The sequence below is a fragment of the Maniola hyperantus genome, chromosome 4 (genome assembly GCF_902806685.2).
Source record: "Maniola hyperantus chromosome 4, iAphHyp1.2, whole genome shotgun sequence".
In the NCBI taxonomy this organism is placed as follows: domain Eukaryota; kingdom Metazoa; phylum Arthropoda; class Insecta; order Lepidoptera; family Nymphalidae; genus Maniola; species Maniola hyperantus.
The window spans coordinates 7,976,769-8,000,600 of record NC_048539.1 but is presented as its reverse complement, the minus strand read 5'-3'; the positions used below and the strand labels follow the sequence as shown (position 1 = coordinate 8,000,600).

At 36.3% G+C, this 23,832-nt stretch overlaps 2 protein-coding genes across 3 annotated transcripts in view; one reads left to right on the top strand and one right to left on the bottom strand.

The window, feature by feature from the left end:
• LOC117996949 (uncharacterized) overlaps positions 1-18,578 on the top strand; it is a 28,486-nt gene extending 9,908 nt beyond the window's left edge. Inside the window, exons 8-9 of one of the 2 annotated variants that reach the window (XM_069498275.1) lie at positions 9,423-9,484; positions 10,509-18,578. In XM_069498275.1, the coding sequence (XP_069354376.1) occupies positions 9,423-9,484; positions 10,509-13,598 (3,152 nt within the window). In that variant the 3' untranslated portion in view covers positions 13,599-18,578. Of the gene's footprint in view, positions 1-9,422; positions 9,485-10,502 lie in introns of both variants that reach the window. The other variant, XM_034985093.2, reaches the window with a different exon arrangement.
• Positions 18,579-19,257: 679 nt separating this feature from the next.
• On the bottom strand, positions 19,258-23,664 carry LOC117997147 (decapping and exoribonuclease protein-like). The gene is made up of 4 exons (XM_034985322.2): positions 23,120-23,664; positions 21,864-22,128; positions 21,114-21,252; positions 19,258-19,634 (listed from the first exon to the last, which is right to left on the bottom strand). The coding sequence occupies exons 1-4, from the start codon at positions 23,595-23,597 to the stop codon at positions 19,374-19,376; spliced, it is 1,143 nt and encodes a 380-aa protein (XP_034841213.1). The 5' UTR covers positions 23,598-23,664; the 3' UTR covers positions 19,258-19,373.
• Between the last annotated feature and the right edge of the window lie 168 nt (positions 23,665-23,832).

The window sequence follows — 23,832 nt, the reverse complement described above, 5'->3', positions numbered from 1 at the left end:
AGTACATGTCGCTCGGAGTTATCACTTTAAAAATAATTAATTAAATTATTGTGAAAATTTTTGTACGTCACTGGCAATACACAAGCCACTGACAAATAGTGATGTGTAACAATTGGAAGTCGATATCGATAATAATTATCAATACGTCATAATTATTGGCTATCTTAAAGGGCAGTTAAAGATGGTATGGCATTGTTTAAATTTATTTACATACATGACGATTTCTAACAGACTTTCGAAAAAAAGGTTCTCAACTCGACTTATATGTATGTTAAATATCAGTATGTACCTACCTAAGTTACCAATCTTCTCACTTCAGCCGAGATCCTGTTCTTACGATTTCAAAATCAATAATGGTACCGGAAATGTCTATAATTCAGTCATTCTGTAGAATACCTAGTCAATCCATGATATACCTGTCTTGTTTTGGCAAAGTATAAAATATGCAATCTATTGTTGTCCATCATCATCATGATCAATCCATCGCCGGCTCACTGCAGAGCATGGGTCTCTTCTCAGAGTGAGAAGGGTTTGGTCGTAGTCTACCACGCTGGCCATGTGCGGATTGATAGAATTTATATAAGTATATTGATAGACTAGATAATAAATAGATCAGTCTGTCAGTCAGGCCAGAGGAAGTCTTATTATATAAATAGATCTACTATTGTTGTATTACTACCTACTATAAATTATGCTATAGTACTTAAACTTTTTTATAACAATAGGTACCACAAGATGTTTAGCCTTTAATAACAAAAATACACTATCGATAAAATTATCGACACACGCAAGCCCAAAATTAAGAGCGTTGACGCGTGGGACCACTTCGCAAGTTCTTTGTTTGTTTGAAAATGCAGGAAATTTTTGTATGAATTTGTTTTGTTTGCTGGCCATCTTTTTTCCCCGACCGCAGCGATAATCCTTGAAGATATCTTAGTACTTACTTAGTAGAGACTTAGTGTATATCCCCTTATAGCAATAGCTTCTGCCTACAATCTGCCTACAAGAATAGGAACACAGACGGTATTAAAAGCCTTGGTGAGATCAATAATCACGCCTACTACTTTGTTCTTATCTTCTATACGATTAACAATTTGATCAGTCAGAATGTTGATGGCATCTTCTGTAGACTTTCCCTTCCGGAAACCAAACTGATTCTCAGATAATAATATGTTATGTCTATTCAAGAAGCTGGCTGGCTGGTTGTTCAGAATTTTCTAGATGACATTTGAAAGCATTGTTAGCACTGAGATAGGTCTATAATTTGTAATTAAGGTACTCTAATAAATTTTGTACAATTGTGACTTTAAGGATTTTTTTTCTGAAAGAAAACCTTCAAGCTCTGTGCACATGCCAAGTGTCAAAAAAGAGTTCCATACAAAAATGTTCTAGGGAGCCTTATGAAAATTAAAAATAAATTTGTATGGATGTGAAGTTTTTTTTCACTGGTTCACAAATCACCAGTGACCCAAGTTGTCGAACATTTTTTGTTTCGTAACCGTCTGTCTGATAGTTTTCAAGAGCCTTAAAAGTATCCTAGTCAGTTATTCACGTCTGGCTATCTTTATAATCTTGTTGCCCTAGAGTTTTCACTTTTACGCACACGGAAAGTTTACTCTGCTTGACCACGATACGTGATCATCATTAGCTATGATTGGAAGACTTGAAATTGGCACAATACAATTTCGTAGCTGGGCCAATTTCAAAAGTAGCCTGTGATTTAATAGGATTTACTAAAAGACCATGCATAACAGTTCTTTTTTGTTTTGATATTTCTAGGTCATCTGTAATCAGTCATTGGTATTTTTATGAGTGTGTCAAGAGTTGGGAGAAGGTCATTCCATCGAAAAACTCTTCTCATAAGGCTTTCGGTGGCTTTAGTGCCCACAAGACAGTTCTTATATTCTTCTAAGTGACACTGTAAGACTATTCGTATGGACGTATTCGTATGGATAGCTTGGCCTTATGTTTCTTAGCATTGCTATGTCTATCTTCTCTTATTGTAGGCATTACGAGATACTCGTGTGTTTCCGATGTTTCCGTGTGAAAGACTGAGTTTTGATATCACTGTAGTTTTTGTATGTTAGAAATAAATGTCTTTGTTAGAAATAACCAGAGAATGTGTTTATTATATGTGTTTTTCGTGGTTATATGTTAACTAAAGACGCTCAAAATCGTATAATTTAGTAAACGTCTTCCGCAAGAATAAGGATTTGATAGGATTATTATTTTTCAATAAAATTAATAATTCATTAGCAATAGATCTTTAAAAAAGGCTTGTTCTTAAATATTTCAACCTTTTTATTCGTTATTACTCCTAATATCTGTAGCACTTCGCACATGAATAATTCCTAAAAAAATCGGTAATTGTGTTGAACGCTCTTAACATTGTCAACCGATATAATTTTTCGAGATTATGCCTCGATCTACAAATATTTTAGTAGATTTTTATCTTATGGACGAAAGAAATTCCTTTATTTACCCGGACTCACAGTTTTATTTCGCATACGACTTATAATTATAGTAAAACTCGGCATCTTTTCGAGTTTAGTACGGCAGCTCTAATCACGGTGACAATTGGGCAAAAATGGTCCATAGTAATGTGCTCAAAAGACTTTGATATGAGCGTTTGCTCATATCCGCGGCTCGCCTGCCCCGCCCACATGCTTCATCAAGTAGAGGGGGATTCCAACATCAATGATATCTTATGACTAAGAGCTGGTTATCCTGGTTAGAGCTGGGTAAGGTGAAACGTTCTCAGCCTGACACAGAGATTTTTTTTTATTTTTTATTATGGAACACAAACAGCTTTTACATTTTTACTTAGCTACTTATTTCTAGTTTGTACATATGCCTATTAAGTGTTCACTCATTTACATTATATCTATTTAATTTTGTGCGGGAGTTAGTTAGGTTAGTAATTACATTAAATTAAATTATAATAAGTTAGTTTGTTATGAAGTGGTTACAAATAAAGTATATAATTCTAATCGTGCTAAACCTACATATAATTATTTAAACTTTTTTATTTCAGCTAAAAATTTACCAAATATGTGTTGAAAATGATCCAATTGTACATATTTCTTATTGTATATATCGCATGTCCTCACTAAAAATCTATTATGGCCATAGTTTGTGTTAATATGTGGAAGACTAAAGGTTTTTACATTCCGTCTGGACAATCGCGGTACAGAGTACATTATTTTACTTAGTAAATAAGGGGAGTCAATAAGACCATTTACAATTTTATACAAGAAGATTTGATCCTTGTGTTCCCTCCTGAGCTCTAAAGAGATTAATTCAGTGATACTAAAGGAATTAAATCTCTTACTTAAACATTTTAAAAATTTAAAATGTTTAAGCTATCTTTATAATCTTGTTGCCCTAGAGTTTTCACTTTTACGCACACGGAAAGTTTACTCTGCTTGACCACGATACGTGATCATCATTAGCTATGATTGGAAGACTTGAAATTGGCACAATACAATTTCGTAGCTGGGCCAATAGGCTACTTGACAGTTTTTTTAAGTTGGTCTTAAATGGTTAATATTTGTCCTATTATATCAAAAAAATTAACACTATATTTTTTTGCGCCCTAAAAACCGTAAAACTTTAATTTAAAAAAATATTTTTCTTAGACAGGTGAAAACACTGTCGGCCATGTTTGGCCGATAGATTATCTGTGCTCTGACGTCATGCATTTGTAAACAACAGTATAACCACAGGGTTATATTTGTAAACAACAGTATAACCACAGGGTTATACTGTTGTTTACAAATGCATGACGTCAGAGCACAGATAATCTATCGGCCAAACATGGCCGACAGTGTTTTCACCTGTCTAAGAAAAATATTTTTTTAAATTAAAGTTTTACGGTTTTTAGGGCGCAAAAAAATATAGTGTTAATTTTTTTGATATAATAGGACAAATATTAACCATTTAAGACCAACTTAAAAAAATTGTCAAGTAGCCTATTTCAAAAGTAGCCTGTGATTTAATAGGATTTACTAAAAGACCATGCATAACAGTTCTTTTTTGTTTTGATATTTCTAGGTCATCTGTAATCAGTCATTGGTATTTTTATGAGTGTGTCAAGAGTCGGGAGAAGGTCATTCCATCGAAAAACTCTTCTCATAAGGCTTTCGGTGGCTTTAGTGCCCACAAGACAGTTCTTATATTCTTCTAAGTGACACTGTAAGACTATTCGTATGGACGTATTCGTATGGATAGCTTGGCCTTATGTTTCTTAGCATTGCTATGTCTATCTTCTCTTATTGTAGGCATTACGAGATACTCGTGTGTTTCCGATGTTTCCGTGTGAAAGACTGAGTTTTGATATCACTGTAGTTTTTGTATGTTAGAAATAAATGTCTTTGTTAGAAATAACCAGAGAATGTGTTTATTATATGTGTTTTTCGTGGTTATATGTTAACTAAAGACGCTCAAAATCGTATAATTTAGTAAACGTCTTCCGCAAGAATAAGGATTTGATAGGATTATTATTTTTCAATAAAATTAATAATTTATTAGCAATAGATCTTTAAAAAAGGCTTGTTCTTAAATATTTCAACCTTTTTATTCGTTATTACTCCTAATATCTGTAGCACTTCGCACATGAATAATTCCTAAAAAATCGGTAATTGTGTTGAACGCTCTTAACATTGTCAACCGATATAATTTTTCGAGATTATGCCTCGATCTACAAATATTTTAGTAGATTTTTATCTTATGGACGAAAGAAATTCCTTTATTTACCCGGACTCACATTTTTATTTCGCATACGACTTATAATTACAGTAAAACTCGGCATCTTTTCGAGTTTTGTACGGCAGCTCTAATCACGGTGACAATTGGGCAAAAATGGTCCATAGTAATGTGCTCAAAAGACTTTGATATGAGCGTTTGCTCATATCCGCGGCTCGCCTGCCCCGCCCACATGCTTCATCAAGTAGAGGGGGATTCCAACATCAATGATATCTCATGACTAAGAGCTGGTTATCCTGGTTAGAGCTGGGTAAGGTGAAACGTTCTCAGCCTGACACAGAGATTTTTTTTTATTTTTTATTATGGAACACAAACAGCTTTTACATTTTTACTTAGCTACTTATTTCTAGTTTGTACATATGCCTATTAAGTGTTCACTCATTTACATTATATCTATTTAATTTTGTGCGGGAGTTAGTTAGGTTAGTAATTACATTAAATTAAATTATAATAAGTTAGTTTGTTATGAAGTGGTTACAAATAAAGTATATAATTCTAATCGTGCTAAACCTACATATAATTATTTAAACTTTTTTATTTCAGCTAAAAATTTACCAAATATGTGTTGAAAATGATCCAATTGTACATATTTCTTATTGTATATATCGCATGTCCTCACTAAAAATCTATTATGGCCATAGTTTGTGTTAATATGTGGAAGACTAAAGGTTTTTACATTCCGTCTGGACAATCGCGGTACAGAGTACATTATTTTACTTAGTAAATAAGGGGAGTCAATAAGACCATTTACAATTTTATACAAGAAGATTTGATCCTTGTGTTCCCTCCTGAGCTCTAAAGAGATTAATTCAGTGATACTAAAGGAATTAAATCTCTTACTTAAACATTTTAAAAATTTAAAATGTTTAAGTAAGAGATTTAATTCCTTTAGTATCACCAAAGATAATATATTAAAGAAGTACAGATCGCTAACTCTCTATTTAAAATTGTAACTAGTTCAAGACTATTACTAGATGGCGTCACTTGGTTCGTATGAAATATATTTTTTATGGATTTGACGAAATATCATATTTTACTTGTCTGGTTCATCAAATTTATTTATATTTAGTAACAAAATACAAAATTTTCACAACATCACCATCGGAAAAAGTTAATTCTTAATTTTAATTATTGACTCATTGAACTTTACGATATCCATAGCATTTTGCTTTGGATAGCTGAAGTAGTATTTTTTTTTTTTTTTTTTTTTTTTTATTTTTATTAGATATGCCAACGATAAATTGTAACAACATTCACAAATATTAAAAACATGTCACAAACAATTCCAGTCCTACTACAATCATCAATTATAGGCATATACAGTACACAAGTACATAAGTCTCCGATTGTGTTAACAATAAGCTACCTACATTACAAACTTTTAACATTAACCACTAATTAATAAATATAATCTACAGCTAAATTAATAGATACAATTGCTTAATTAATGAAATTAGTTACTCATTGCATAAAAATTAATTAAATTAGATAAGAGTCAGATAACGATAACAATTTAAGGATTAAAGATTACGACAATGGGGCCGATTCTCTAGTACACAATCTCTAAACTAAACTAAATTAACAGGTCTAAATCTAGTGCTTTCCTTTTCCGCAAGCAACATTATGAAAGGGATAGCAATAGATTTAGACGTGATATTTTAGTTTAGTTTAGAGATTGTGTACAAAGGAATTAGCCACAATGTCAGCTCATTCATGGAGTACAATTTTTTCTTAAATTTAATTAGAGAATCGTGGAAGATATCAATGTCAGTGTATGTTAAGTTATTGTAAGAGTTCATTAATCGATTTGAAGGGGCAAATTTTCCTAGATTACTTTTGGAAAAATGGGGCAAGAAAGTTTTATTTACAGGAAGTCTAGGAGGTCGTCGTGGGACATGGATGTTTATCAGGTTCAATAGGTCAGGGGAATCCAGAGTGTTGTGGACAATTTTGTGCAGAGTTATTAAGTCCGACATAAGCCTGCGTTTTTCCAGGGATTGGATTTTAAAGTGTTTCATTCGTATTTCGTAATCGGCGCGATATGGACATGACTTATCTTTGAAGGCCAGGTACCTTGTGAAGGAACGCTGAATTCGCTCTATTCTTGCCGTATGAGTTTTGTAATGCGGATTCCATGCTGGGACTGCATATTCTAAGATACTGCGGGTCAGTGCATTAAATATTTTTATAATGCAATTGGTACTTCTGAGATCGTTGGTATTGCGTTTAATGAAACCCAGCAACTTCCACGCTCGGGTTGTTATGCGGTCAATATGTTCTTTGAGTGTAAGCTTACTATCGATCATGACACCGAGATCACGGATGACTGCAACCTCTTCAAGCTGTTGCTTATGGATAAAATAATGAGTTCTTACAATGTTCTTTTTGCGCGTGAATTTAATGTGTGCGCATTTTGAGACGTTTAGAGTCATTCTATTCTTAGTACACCAGTCCTCAATAGAGTTCAGATCATTTTGTAGTAGGTGACTATCTTCGATAGAGTAGATTTCTCGATAAAGCTTAAGATCATCGGCAAATATAGAGCACTTACTATAGCGTATAATATTGGTTATATCGTTAATAAATAACAAAAACAGTAATGGTCCCAAGTGTGAACCTTGGGGCACTCCGGATGTTGCAGTGAAGGGATCAGAGGTGAAACCCTTCACTACTACCCTCAAGACTCTATTAGCAAGGTAAGATCTAAACCAAGATAGCAAGGGGTCGTGGATCCCGTACCCACATAGTTTTAAAATAAGGATGTTGTGGTCTACTTTATCAAATGCACTGCTGAAATCTGTATATATTGAGTCGACTTGTTGTTTGTTATCCACACACTTGGAAATGTACGAAATATAACCGACCAGATTGGAAACTGTGGACCTGTTTCGACAAAAACCATGTTGGTCAGCTGATATAATGCTCTTCGAATAGTGAGACAGAATTAGTATTACAAAATTCCAGTAGATGGCGTAACAAAATGACTTGTTACTTGAAAATAAAATTATTATTTTGCCTTTGGATTGGTGACGGTTGAATTTGACGGTGTGTTACAATTTTCTGAGTGCTTTTATTTCTTTTCCCTATTTCGTTTGTGAATTGTTTCTGCTATATGGACTCCGAGATTCTGCTAACCCGATTACTTGTGCTTGCTCCTGGATTTTTGATGATGCCAAACTGCTGACCTACGCTTGATAGCGGACCCTTTGATGATTGCCTGTGATTTTGGATTTCGTTTATTATTTGAGTAAAATTTGAGTTGGCTCTAAATAAAATTGAGTTTCATCAGCTGTTCGATAGATGGCACTAAATAAATTCGATAACTCACATTTTAGCTTGCACAATAATGCCATCACACTATAAGGAGTTGACCTACAAGGTACCGGCGACTTAAAGGAGTTTTACGCAAGCTTTAAATGAATGTATGACGTTAGCGATCTTACTTGTATATATTATCTTTGGTATCACGTAGATAGCGTTCCTATCAGCATAAATTTACATTTCCTGCATGGGTGCACGTGTCTTTAGTTCGTATGACAAGTTTCAACTTGTTTTCTCAAGTATTTTGTTTACACGAGCTTTTGCAATAGACCTCTCGCGTGCTTTTCGTTAAAATGGATAAACTTGAATATCGTGCTGTCATAAACCTCTTCGTTTTGGATGGATTAACCTAACCCTAAGGAAATTCATCCAAAGTTAACAAAAGTTTACGGGGACTCTGCTCCTTCCATCACAACCGTTAAAAAGCGGGCAACGTGGTCGCATGTCCCTCGAAGATGATCCACGTGAAGGACGGCCAAAAACCGCCACTACACCAGATACCTTCGAAAAAGTGCATGATATCGTGTTGGACGATAGGCGAGTGACAGTCAGTGGGATAGCTAAGGCTGTGGGGATATCGGAAGAAAGGGTGCGAAACATCTTGCATAAAGAATTAGGGATGCGAAAGCTCTTCGCAAGATTGGTGCCGCTATTGCCAATCAAAACTAAATGCGCAAATGATTTTGGAACAATTCAATAAGGATCCGGCCAATTTTTTGCGGCGATTTGTCACCATGGATGAGACATGTGTCAATGGTGGCAACCCTTTGCCAGACATCTATAAAGTTTAATAAATTATTAACGTTTAAGGGTGTCTGGCGGAGGTTCCCACGACACTAAGTGTCTGGCAATACATGACGTGATTTCTAATACTACTCCGAAGAAAATAAAATAAAATTGGACTTTATAATTTGACGTAAGATTACTTACACACCTTTATTACCTGTTATCTCCCAAAGCCACCATGATCCAAACAAACTTTCCTCCAAGTGTTGGGGACAATACGCAGAGAAACTTTCAGCTTTTATAAAATAAGGTAGGTCTGGCACGCGCTGGCTCTCTTTATAAGCAACCAATCAACATGATTTTTGGCATAGAGATAGTTGAAAGGATGGAGAATAATAAAGGCTACTTTTTATCCCGGTAAATCGAAGAGTTCCCACGGGATTTTTAAAACCTAAATCCACGCAGACGAAGTGCAAGCATCAGCTAGTATATGATAAAGATAACGATATTGTGACAAGATGAAGCAGATCCAACTTGTGTAAAGTATGTTTCCGCCAGTTCCGCAAAACGTTGTAGGAAGAACATTTAAAAATTATATTAATATGATTCAGGTCCACCGGAGGAGACACCTAGCCCTCAATTAATGAAGCAGCAACTGAAACGAAAGTTACAGGTGAGTCATTGAAATTCATTTAGGGCTGATTTTTCAATCGTTAGATAACATTAGTCAGGAATAATGGCAGATTTTTCGTACCAAATCTGTCAGAAGTAAAACTTATTCCTTGATTAGAGATTATAATTTACTAAAGCTCTGGTTTCCTAGGATAGCAGTGCCGTCCTATAGCGGCCGTTAATATACGGACACAAAAAGACGACCGACTTTACGGTGACGATATGTGGAAAGTTCCACAGCCGTTATATATCTACCGTCGCGCATCTTTTTTTAACCGACTAGACTTCAAAAAAAGGCGGAGGTGCTCAACTCGAATGATTTATGTTTTGATACGCGATTACGCTGCTAATTATGAATCGATTTTGATGATTCTTTTTTTGTTTGGTAGGTCATACTACAAAGGTAGTCCCATATAAATGGTCTAATGAATATCTTCGTAGACAGAGGACTCCTCAACGGATAAGAGTAGATTGCTCGCAATCAGTGTAGTGGCTTATTAAACAGCAGGTTTTTAACCAGGCATAGCACATTTTAATACATGGACCCACTAAAAATTGTGCAATAAAAAAAATTAAAAACCGACTCCAATTCTGTTTAACTGGGTTTTTCTGTACTCTTTTCTTTTTATAATATTATAAACAGCTTCATGATTCCGTAAGAAATCTATTAAAATTTGGTCGTCCTCGCTGCTCTAGTTGGAGTTGGAGCTCATTTTGTACGTCGTCCGGTTAAAACAAAACAATATTTTTTAATGGCTTCACCGCACACCAACAAGACAATCGTCATGCAAATGACGGTTGTCACAGCTTTTTGACTTTACAGTGTACATTACCGCTCTCTAGGAAACCGCGCCATTTCGTTTACATATCGACAACGTTCTAGTGACGTCATTTACCGCTGTTTTACGGCCGCTATACAACGGCACCGCTATTCTAGGAAACCAGAGCTTTTTGCCGTATAATTGATATTTTTACTATGTATTCGTAAATATGTTATTTGGAATTCATCCACTCGCCAGACGCAGGGTACACCAGGAAGACCCAAAAAGAACAAGGGGCAAGAGGTTTCTGGAGAATCACCTCCGTCGACGTCGTACGTCGGCCCGCAATTGTCCGTGAAGCACGAGAGTGAGATGTCCGAGCCCGCTTACGCCTATCAGCCGGGCTACGGGCCCGTGTATGACGTGCGGCAACCCTACCCGTACGCGCCACCACCGCGCGCGCACCCGCACGCCGCGCCGCACCCGCACGCCGCGCCGCACCCGCATGGCGCGCCGCACACTGTACCGCCGCCGCACGCCACGCCGCCCGCGCCGCACCCGCCGCTCGTGCATGACTACCGCCCCGACCCCTACGCCTTCGAGCCATCCTACGCGCCGCGCGACCTCACCGTGCCCGATACTGCGCACAACCTGCCTATCAACCTCAGCAGCGACGCCTCGCTCGACCTGTCCACGGAACGCGGCGCGTGGCCGAGGCGTCGCCCGCCCGAGCCGCCCGTGCCGCCCGCCGCGCGCCTGCCGCTGCCCGGCAAGAAGCTCATCCTGGAGACGTACCAAAGCGAGACGCAGGCCGGCTCGCCGCGTGCCGCTCCCCAGCCCACCGAGGACTTTCCGCGCACCGAGTACCTGCCTAAAAAGATGCGCGCCGCCGAGATCCTCGGCGGCAAGCTGTCGGCGGCGCGGCAGGCGTTCGCCGGCGCCGCGCCCGAGCCGGCGGCCTCGTCCTCCTCCGTCGGTGCGGAGCCGTCCCTGCGTCCCGAGGGTGCTTTTTTAGAGGATCCAAAAAACTTAACGAGCCGGTCCAAGAGCACCGCCGCGGCGCTGGCCCGGGAGGAACAGGAGGCGGCGAGTCCGACACGGTCGGGGAAGGCTCCGGCGCCTAGGTGCGACGGCGCCAGGACGCGCCGGCGCGCGTCCCCGCAGCGGCCTGCGCACCCCGCGACGCCCGACTCGTGCTGCGGCCTGGACGGCATCAGCATACGCACCGGCATGATCTGCGAGGAGAAGCACTCTGAGATCTTGAACCGCGAGCGCGTCATCAGCATCTGCAACATCGACAAGCACGATCTGGACGACTACCTCAACGAGGGCAGCAGCCAGGAGCACGAGGAGGAGCTGCTGCAGTACTTCCACCAGCGCGGCGCGGATCCGGCGTCCGCCGCGCACGTTGCCGACGCCCAGGGCTCTTTTTTAGAAACAGGTCAGGACCCACACGACGAACACAGTCAAGGAAAAAGTGAAAAAATATCACAGTTGCGCGAATTACTGGCTAAAAATTTAAAAAACCAGAGTGGGTCCAACGCTCAAAATGTAAAAATTAATCAAATTTCTGAAAAATCGATGGATAACTGTGAAGAGTTACACGTTGGTAAAACTACAGTTTTGGAGGGGGCGTTCAAACCGCTAGGCAACGGTAATGTCGTCGAAATTGTAAATGGCACGAATGGGTTGAAGGAAAATGAAGTGAATATTAGTAAAAATTGTGATACTATTTCGAACGAAAATGGGATTTCAGTGCCATGTACACCTGAAAATAATCATAATCCACTAATGACGTCCGTTAGCGGATCCCATCTTTATAACGGCAATTGTCACAACGAGCCTCAAAGTCCAACGACGAGAACGCAGCAGTACGATTTTGTGCCTATATCTGAAGGTTGTCATTCGCCTGGAAACTTTCATTCAAAATCTCCCTTAGGTTTCGGACAGAGAGGACACAGTCCGACTAAAACGAATAAAACAATTATTATGGGAGGATCTTTACAAACATCTCCAATCTCACATAGTACCGCAGCTAGCCCGTTCGTGAGTCCGAGGAACACACCAGTGCCGAGGTCGCGTTTCTGCTCCCGACCTATACCAAAGCATAATGGAAGGAAAAAGCGTAACCTTCTTACTCTAGGCGTAACCGACCCTTGTAGTAAACAGTTTGCCATACCGAATGATCAGAAATTTATGCCGAAAACATCATTAAGCGGTCCTAATATTAAGTATTGCCAACCGATGTCAGCACCTCCTTCTCCAAACATTCTGTCACATTATAAACAGCAAATGGCACAAAACTCCGGTATTCCTAATGGTGGTGGCAACATGTGTCTAAGCTTCATCCCGAATGCATTCCGAGATAATATTAACGGTGAACTAGCAACACCGTTGTCAGCCGATCCTTTATCGAGTGAGGTGAGCCGATTTTTCCAAGAACCTGTGGTTAATTATAGACTAGGGCACGATACCTCCTTTAGATCACAATCGGTGCCACTCAAACAAGCACCGATGAACATCGGCCTATTGAGCTATACCAACACTCCGGTGGGCTCTGTGCCACCGACGCCGGTGCCGAACGAGTTCTGCGACTTCGGCTCTCTCGCAGACACGTGCGACATATCGAAGGCCGGCCTCAACCCCGAAACGCTAGACAAGATATACGACGCGATCGATAGTAGCAACGGAGTACTTAATGCAGGAGCATCGACTACTATTATGAATACCAATGATGCTTTGACTAATGGTTGTGATCCTTTACCTGACCAGCAGATTCTCACCGAAGATCAATTGCATTCTCTTATCCCAGATAATAATACCGAGCTCGGTAGAAGCGGTCAGTACAGCGAATCGTTCCCAACCGATGCGACAAATGCTGATGACGTCGAGGAGTTTTTGAAACGAACGAACACTATTGACTATGATATATCCGAATTGGTGACTGAAAAAAATAAATATTATAATTCACGCTCAGTCCCTAACACACCTATACCATATAAGCGTACGGCGCCAAATTTACAAATCGATTCACGTCTTTCTAGAGAACTGTTCACTGCTGAAAATTACTCCAATATTTCGAACGGCATATCATCAAAATCTGTTCCGTCAACTCCACAACTGGCTGAAGATCGAAGTGTTTTTAGCTACAGTAATAGAGATTTTCTTATAAATGGAAATTCTGTCGACATGTGTAACTCCAATCAAATGCGTTCCGTCGAAAACGACCAAGGTTTAACTTCTCCGCTTGACATGTTACGTGAAGACATATTAGTAGATCCGATGACCCCCTCCATCGACCCATTGCTGGCTGACCTTGACAAAATGGATGGAACTCCATATGTTGACCTCTAGTCGGCAAGATAATTATCACCAATTAGAAATAAGATTAGCTTCGTTAACTTGTACAGTCAGATATCGAGTATTGGATATCTTCTAGAGTACAACGTATTATGCCTTCAGTGAAGGTAATTATTACCATAGTAGTTTAAAATATGAATCGCACACTCCCAAAAACGAGTCAATACAATGCACCACAATATTGTAATAATAATATTTTCATGAATTTTAATCTCTTAATTTACTTATAGATATGGAATTACAATCCATGAGATTTATTTCATTAAATTATATGATATTGATCGTCAACGTAAATTAACCTTTCATTTTTTATTTAATCATTATGTAAATAAAAGGCCTAATGAATAATAATTAATGAATCATTGTTGAAGACATCGTACCGAACGTCGAGCTTTGCTGTTTTAAGAGGAGTCTCTCATGAGAGCTCCAGAGCACGCCCCATATAAACGATAGATTATTCTTATTTGAATATTCTTATAAATACATCAATGAAACTCAATGCACGCTACTAATCTATGTAAATCTGTAGTTGACAGATTTTCATAAAAATATGTATTTTCGAAGTTACACTGGCTTAAAGATTACACAAATATCTGTTAGTCTGTGTAATCTGAAACTCATAATTATTTTCTTCGCGAATTAATTACTGACGCGAATTACATTGCAACGCATGCTAAGCATAATATTTAAATAAGATTCAATCTACGTTTGTAAAGGGCGCGCTCGAGACAGACTTAAAGAATTTTAATGGCAATGTCGTGATATTTTTTATTTCTCGGGGCCAATATTACTACCTATCTGATTTGGAAAAAATATTGCTTCATGACAATATACACGAAGAAGAATAGAAAACATCGAAATTTTGATACGTATGAGTATACATAGTCTGTAACAATCATAGTTAATCAATTCCTCCCGGATAGCATTAGCTACGTAGTTAGTAAGCAGACCAAACGGGCACGCCAAGCGTGCATTGTGAGCTATATATATTAATTGGTTTCATAAGATATATAAAAAATATAGTATATAGTTTATAAAAAAATGAATTTATTGTATAAGTCAGCACAAAGATTTTAATATATTTTATTATCGCATAGGAGTTTTTCTCTTATACACTAAATTTACAAGATCGCATATGATGCGGCAAGGAATTTTAACATGCCCTTTACGGCTGCAGAGAGCTTATGGAGAAACCAAAATAAACATTAATGAGTTCCCGTCGACATATACTGCTCGGATTAAAGATAATTCTTTCGATTTTGTATAGCAGATCTTTGTAGATGTTTTTTGTGCCGCCGCGCAATATGTACCGCCGGGTAAATTACGTTGTTGATGACACCTATGAGGTCAGCACAAGGATATTGAGGTAGACTATGTTTAAGCATTTTAACACTGCAGCGTGTTGTTAAACAATGAATTGTAAATCAGACAAAATGCTGGCTGACCTCAGTTGTTTCCGGTCAAGATAGACCTTAAAGTATCGGAATGTTGATTTCGATATAATTGTTGTTATATTTTGTTATAGCTTCTTAAAATTATAAAAATAATTACTTTATAATATTTCGTTAACGAATTGAATAAAAGAATGCTCAGCATTCAAAATGCTGAAGCCCATTATATTTATTTCCTTAAATTGTGCCTAAATTATGAATAACAAGCTTAGTAGTTGGAAACGCTAGTACAAATGACACACTGATTCGACAGGGATATACATTTATGTAAGTGAAACCGAAGACTGTTAAAAGTTAATAGATATTTTGAATGTGAAGTTATTCATTTCCACTTATAACGGGTGCCCCAAAATTCATGCAAAAAGTAATTTTGTTAGAAAACAGGTGTTCATAAAAATGTTTTTTTAAATTAATTTATGAAGTATTCAGTATAAGGGCTATGTATGAAATTGGCGGTTTCAACAAGTGCCACACATCATACAGCCCGAGAAACAATTAAATTACATCTTGAGTCATTTCCTGGTCGTGTGGTAACCCGTTTTGGTGCTTAGCATTGGCCGCCCTGGTCTGCGATTTAATGCTGTTGGACATTTTGGTGTTTTTAACGTGTAAGGTTTATGCCAATAAGCCCACGACCACCCACGCCTTGAAATAGGAAATTGCGCGCTTGGTCAGCATAGCCTTGATCAGCGTAGCCACAGTTATGCAAATCGGTCATGGGGAATTTCGACAAGAGTGCGTAGGTATATTGTGCCAGCAAAGCCGTGTACAATTTACCCGATAATCTAATTTCTATTCCATACAAATCCTACATATACTGTGTATTTCATGAATGAATAAAAATAATTACAACTTAATTAAAAGCTTGAGCTTTCTATTAAGATTACTTCTTACGTGAATTAAGGGATACCCTATAGTTGTCTCGAAGTGTGACAATGAACTAAGCGAACATCCATAATTATATTCCAATTTGGTACAATTTACCAAAATAGTCTTGTACCTTATTACTTTAAGTGTACACTTGTCAAAATGTTTTATAATAATTACGAGTCTGAAGACTCATTGATGACATCGAAGAGGATAATATTTAGATTTCACCAACAGTACTTGCCTATGAGCCGCAAGTTGTTCTATTCGATATTCGATAAATAAACCCAGGACAAAATTATAATTGAAAAATAGGTATCAGGAGAACTGAGCGTGCCCAAAAATTATATTGATAAGTGTAATGAGATTTTCATACAAAAATACCACCCTTTTGACTTTTCCGGTGGATTTCCCTAATTTTAGATTTTTATTTATATATAGAAATATGAAAACAAAGCTAATCTAAATATATAAAAGGAAAAGGTGACTGACTGACTGACTGATCTATCAACGCACAGCTCAAACTACTAGACGGATCGAGCTGAAATTTCGCATGCAGATAGCTATTATGACGTAGGTATCCGCTAAGAAAGGATTTTTGAAAATTCAACCCCTAAGGGGGTGAAATAGGGGTTTGAAATTTGTGTAGTCCACGCGGACGAAGTCGCGAGCATAAGCTAGTGAATGATATAATTAATCATCAACCGCTTACTTCTACTGGAATATAATTTAGCAGGATTGTTGTTTTAAATTTTAAAACAAAACCCCTGAATTTAGGTTTTAATATGCTCAAATCAAACTGACCCAACGGTCACTTGCATCACATGGTTGTATACTTCGATGTTATCAGTGAGATAATTTCAGACCTTTATGTAAATATTTTAAGATATATTTTAAGATATATTTTAGTAAGTGTTTAGTTACTAGAAAAATCATTAACTTGACTGTAACATCCATCATACGTCTAATTTTGTCTCCATAACTTCTTAGCTTTAAGCCCAATTTCACCAAGCATTTAACTTACCCCTGTTAATTGAACATTGTAATGGCATCCGTTTTTGGCAGTTGGCATACGCGATTTTCAAAAAGGAGATACAAAGAATGTTTAACTAAACCATGGTTAATTGTTTGGTGAAATAAGGTTAGGCATTACATACTTTCACTTAGGTAGCCATGCTATACGATTGGTTAGGTAGCTGAGATTTATTGGAGAATTAAAGAATCATTTTTATGGGATGATGTTTGGAAAAGACAAAATTATGTCTCTATTAATTGATTAGTAATTATTATTGATGTTTGGTGTACTGCCGATCAAATAATTAAGCTCTATGCAGGTATTAAGTATACAGCTAGATGCAAACAATTGTAACGCTATATCGCCTAATTATTAAATAATCTTTTCTCAAAATCTGAATACACTGTTGCCAATTTTACCAAATGCGGATTTACTGCTAGTTTATACTAAAACGTATTTGAAAGTGTTAAAATTGTTTTTGTAAAAGAGGCATTTTAAACTAGAAATTCATCTCATTACTATACCCTATCAGTTCTTAATTTAGGTCAATTAAATTAATATATTTTGGTCCAATTTTATTGATGATATAGATATATTACTTCCATACCTATGTCTACTACTTTTTTTTAAATGAATAAACAGGAATTGATGTTTTTTTAATCATAGACATGTAATTAACCATATTATTCTGCATAGGTAGGGTAGGGACATGTATCATGTTAGATTCATGATTTAATTTCATCTACCTATACTTAGATGTCTGTAATAATAATATTAATTAATCAATTTGTGTGAATGTTGGTATTAAAAAGATATATTATTATGTAAATATTTGTTTAAAGCAAATGTGAAAAAACTTTCAAAATAATTTTCGAAAAATCAATTCAGTACCTAAGCATAAAATATCATTTGGATGAGTAGACCCATTCTTAATATTGAATGATTTTTTTTTCAATTCAGGGATGTTGCTAACTGATCAAATCAGCACCTTTTTATCAAACATCAAAACGTGCGCTTAGTATGTGAGCTTGTGTGACATGGGACGTAGAATTATGTGTTTTTTCAGTTAAATCGTTTATTTAAAATGGTTATTATTAAAATTGAGGACGTGGATTTAACGTATTTTGGAAGACCCTCTATTTAATTATCACTAAAACATAATTAATTTTTGACGTATATATAAAATAAAGGGATACCTAGGTAAGGTATCCCGTTATTTTAAATCTTGTCGGACAATATTATAAAATATATTATTATGTATATAACTTTGGCGTTTAGTTCGGACTATTGCAGGCCTGTAGTATCAAAAACTTTCCCAGAGACATTAAAGCTTAAGGAAACAACTATCAGTCATATGATGGAAAATTGTTACCTAACTAAAAATGATTGTTTTGTAAATATTATAAAGATCCATTTTGTAGACATAAAAACATGACATGTTTAATTTTATAACGATTATGTTGTTCCGTTAATATTATTGTTTTTATTTCTTAATATTTTTATGAATGTACGATATTGTATAAGGTTTTAAATGTATATTTTAAGTAAAAAATATCCATGTTGTTGATTAGTCTTATGGATGTTGATTTACACCATTTGCTATACAGTGATAATAAAATGGTATGATAGAATATGAAACCATTTTGATATTTAATTTTTATCTACTTTTTCCTTATATCAAACTAGATGATACCCACGACTTCGTCGGCGTGGATTTAGGTTTTTTAAAATCCCGTGGGAACCTAATGTCCATGGAAAAGTACCTTATAACCAACCAAATACCAATTGGGCTGTACCAAATTTCGTCAAAATTGATCAAGCTGATGGGCCGTGAAAAACTAGCCGACAGACACACTTTCGCGACTATAATTATATGTATGGATCTATACCATATGAAATCCATCGCTAAATAAAAACACTATCTTTCTTCTCTATAATCGCTGAATATTTCTTGACGTACGAGGATGGTTCTTACGGAGAGAAAAAGCTCACTTACTCATGTTTGTTTTTCCTCGCTCATACTTTAAATACTTCACTGGTAGAGATCTCTCATGGAGATAAGTGCTTCCCTGTCCACTTTAACTCTCTTTTTCTCTTTATTGTAAATGTTTTTGTACAAATAAAAAAAAATAAGTACGAGTGAGGAAAAATAAACATTTAAGGTTAAAATATAATCACTTTTCGAATTGTGGTTAATTTTTTTGTACACTTTACTAAACTAAACCAAAATAACTGGTCTATCCCGCCTATCCCTTTCATAATACTTCCTGTGTACAGCATAATTAGCTACATTGTCACACAAAATAAAATATAAAAATAATATAGTACATAAGGTTATTTATTTGTTGTCAAAATAAAAAAATATAAAATTATGTACTTACAAAAGACTTACATAATATTTATGAAATATTTGCATAAACCATTCCACCATATGCTTCAAACATCTGTAAATGATTTTCCGAAATTTTCTATGAACCATTCGAGCAATATAGGATCATCTTCATGTCTATAATTATCTGATACATGTACCGATGAGTTTGGGGTCCATTCGAACAGTAAACATATCAATGGTACTGCTTGTAAATTATTCAATAGGTTTTGTCCAAATTTATGTTTAATTTTTTTTGCTAGACACCGTTTAACAAATGTTAGGAATGTGTCTAAAAAGTTGAAGCAAATATTTGGTTTCCAATATTTCTGCAACCAAAAAGGGCAAAGAGTTATAAAATAAATGGAAATTTAGTATTAACTATTAAATACAAGTACTTAAGGGGCTACACTTGGTTAAATCATAACTATTATAGAAATTAGCATGAGCTTAAGCATATTATTTTGTTTTCTTTTTCACACTGTAGATTAGGCACATGGTTAGACTCAGTTCCTGAATAAGCTGCACAAGTGCACAACTGCCCCATGTCAATGTACGCCACATGGACGTTAAGGGGCAGTTTTGAAAATCTATGCATCTGGTGGTAGCAGCTTTAACACAAGTTAAAAACTATAAAGACAACTAATTCCTTAGTAAAATATATATTTTTAGGGTTCTGTAACTAAAAAAGGAAAAAAGGAACCCTTATAGGATCTCTTTGTTGTCTGTCTGTATGTCTGTCTGTTGGTCTGCCAAGAAACCTACAGGGTACTTCCCGTTGACCTAGAATCATGAAATTTGGCAGGTAGGTAGGTCTCATAGCAGGCGTTAGGGAAAAATCCGAAACCGTGAATTTGTGGTCACAACTCAAAAAAAATGTTTATCGACAAATAATAGTATTGATTACTATATCAAGTGGGGTATTATATGAAAGGGCTTAACCTGTACATTCTAAAACAGATTTTTATCATGTTTATGTATAGTTTTCGATTTATCGTGCAAAATGTCGAAAAAATACGACTGCAGTACTGACTGAAACCAGGTGCGCGAGTCTGACTCGCACTTAGCCGGTTTTTAGGGTTCCGTACCTCAAAAGGAAAAACGGAACCCTTATAGTTATACTATATATACTTTGTTGTCTGTCAGTCTGTCAAGAAACCTAGGATCCGTTAACCTAGGATCATGTAATTTGGCAGGTAGGTCTTCTAAAACATTCGGGGGAAAATTCTGAAAACCGTGAATTGTGGTTACATCACACAATAAAAAATTAAATTGTAATCATGAACTAATAATTAGTATTTTCAATTTTTGAAGTAAGATAACTATATCAAGTGGGTATATATGAAAGGTTTTCACCTGTGCATTCTAAAACAGATATTTATTTATTTTTATGCATCATAGTTTTTGAATCATCGTGCAAAATGTCGTTGCGCGATCCTGACTCGCACATGGCCGGTTTTTATTATTTTCTTTTATTTCGATTGATAAACAGACATGAAAGAGTTTATATTTTCTTTTTGAAAAATATTTTAATTTCACATTTATATTCAACTAGATGATGCCCGCGACTTCCTCCGCGTGAATTTAGGTTTTAAAAAGCCTGTGAAAACTTTTTGATTTTCCAGGATAAAAATTAGTCTATGCCCATCTCCAGGAGGCAAACTATTGTACTAATTAGTTGATGCCCACAACTTTGTCTGGAATTAGGTTTTTAAAAATCCTGTAGACATTAATATCGGTGATAGGCCATGAAAATCTAGCACACACAGTTTCAAATTTATAATATTAAGTATGGATTTGCAAGTTACCTCTGAGATATTAGCTAAATCTTTGACGTTATACACCTTCAATTCTTCAACTATCCCAACATCATTCCTGTATCCACAGACTAATGTGTCTATTCCAACGAGAAAAGACTGACACCACCACTTCTTGGTTTTAAATCTCCTGAAAAGTTAAAAATCATAATCAACCCATCGCCGGCCCACTACTGAGCACGGGTCTCCTCTCAGAATGAGAAGGGTTTAGGTTAGTATAGGTAGTATAGTTCACTTATCTTTGAGATTATTGTGGAGGACTCGAGCATGCAGGTTTCCTCACGATATTTTCCTTCACTGCTAAAACAAGTGACATTTAATATTTTAAAATGCTTATATTGAGTTAGTAATTATCATTTTCCTTAGAGGAATATTGTAGTATGAACTAAAACTATGTGAAATGACATTTCACATAGTTTTGACAATAAGGCTTACTTAATCCTATGACCCGAGAAATATGCCTATGGCGGCGCTAACCCTTCAATGGCTCCTTGTCTTGTCTTATAAGAGAAAGAGAGAGAGATAAGAGTTTATGCGATAGAAACAGAGACTTGTTTATTTATAGGCTGTAGTGCTGTTGCAGCTCTTAATTTCATTGTATTTATTTAAATGCCTTTGTGAAATAAATCTTCTGTAATCTTAAGTAAACACTGGGCCCCCCATACACAACTGATGTGTGACTAGTGCTTTAATTTAATGTAAAAAATATACCATAGATATAAAATAAATATAACTGCCTACCAAAAATTTATTTCCTGCCTAGAGGACTCAATATGTCTACTTGTTTTAAGTTCTATAAATTCATTAGAAGATAAATATTGTACAATGTTATCAGGATTTGCTTCAGCATCAGGTAAAGCTGACACTGGTCTCTTGTCACACCTAATACCATCCATCTCTGCTCCATATACAATTTTGTGATGATTTAAATGTGTTGTAAAAACTAGTGAAAACTCTTCAGTTTCATCAACTGGTACATTTGGATTAGGTTCCACGTCTGGTCTATCTGAAACAATTGTTTGTTTACTAATTTATAAAATTTGGGTTTTTCATCAACTTTCCAAATCACTTGAGATTGAGAAGTCCTCGGCGTCGCCTCAGCCTTCCAATAGTACTATAGTTTACTAGTAGTAAATTTTCTCTTCAGAGAATCTTTAATCTATGTATATAAAAAGCTGACTGACTGACTGATCTGTCAACGCACAGCTCAAACTAAGTGGACGGATCAGGCTGAAATTTGGCATGCAGATAGCTATTATACTGTAGGGATCCGCTAAGAAAGGATTGTTGAATATTCAATCCCTAAGGGGGTAAAATAGGGATTTGAAATTTGTGTAGTCCACACAAACGAAGTCACGGAAATAAACTAATATTTATACAAGTTTCAAGATACAAAAGATGCACAATTTGGGTTACCAGGCATAACAGCAGACAGCCGAAGAGATCTTTCTATTATTGTGGTTGAATGCATATCACCGGCTCTCATAAACATCAGTACCCTTATTATAAATGCGAAAGTATGTTTGTTTGTTGGTTTGTCCTTCAATCACATTGCAACAGTGCAAACGGATTGACGTGATTTTTTGCATGGGTATAGATGAAGACCTGGAGAGTGGCATAGGCTCTAAAAAACCTAATTCCTCGAGGACGAAGTCGCGGGCATCATCTTGTAGATTATAAACACCAAAGAACTATACTGTTCTATATTTAATGAACCAATCATGGAAATCTTTATAGAAAACATAAACGACTTGCTTTGCCTTGCACTTTAGATGTTTCACATTTTATTTCTTTACTGACTTACAGGTGAAATTAATAATCCTCCTATGTGTAATGTCAATAATTTACATAACATTGTTATTCACCAATAAATAATTGTGTATTTTTAAAATTTAACAACATCGCTTTTAATGGGAGATTATGGATAGCAAAGAGTGTATTATTATATTGGATAGATTGACTATTAATTTCAGCCTTATAATTAACATAGAAATTACCAGATAGCATATATTGTTCAAATTTATACCCCCATGAGGTAAATTGTTTATCCCTCGCTGACATGCAAAGCTTCTGTTGCCTCTTTGCTTCTGTATCCCTTGCACATAAGTATATGTTGCCTTTGTACAATATAGCAACAATTTTCCATGGTTCCCTGTTTTCAAATGGAGTACACGCTACACAAGTTAACAAGCCACGGTAACAAAAAAACTTTGCAGCATCCAAGCTATTGGCTAAAGGAAAGTTCAATCTGGTTTCATGTTCAATTAAAAACTTTAGCAGCTCTGTCAACTTTACATCTAGGTTTGGTGGTTTACGTTTAACTTTATCGAGGTGTAAGTTTAAATCAAAATCCACTCTTCCATTTTTTATTCGACGCGAATATTTCAGGTTCTCTATCCCAATATATCCGATTATTTTGGGCTTCCCAAAGTTTGGAAATGGTTTGCTGTGATCCCGTGCTTCCACATGAAGCATTTTTTATTGAACAAGACGTCTTGTTAAAATTTTTATAGCAATAAATATCAATCAAAGACGTCTTATTATCATAAGAGTAAATGGGAATACACTGGAAACTTATTATGCAGAAACAAAAGATCACAAATCACAGGGGTGCAACCACGGAACAGAAAGAACAGTGGAAGTGCAATTCACCAAAATTACTATAGGAAACGCTGTCGCCAAACTCATACAAATATACCGATAGTCATAT

Coding starts and splice junctions, on each gene's coding strand:
- LOC117997147 (XM_034985322.2), bottom strand. CDS start 23,597: ATGCTTCATGTGGAAGCACGGGATCACAGCAAACCATTTCCAAACTTT. Junction 21,253..21,863: donor AGGCAGGAAATAAATTTTTG/GTAGGCAGTTAT, acceptor TTAACTTTTCAG/GAGATTTAAAACCAAGAAGT. Junction 19,635..21,113: donor ATTTAGCTAATATCTCAGAG/GTAACTTGCAAA, acceptor TTTTGGTTGCAG/AAATATTGGAAACCAAATAT.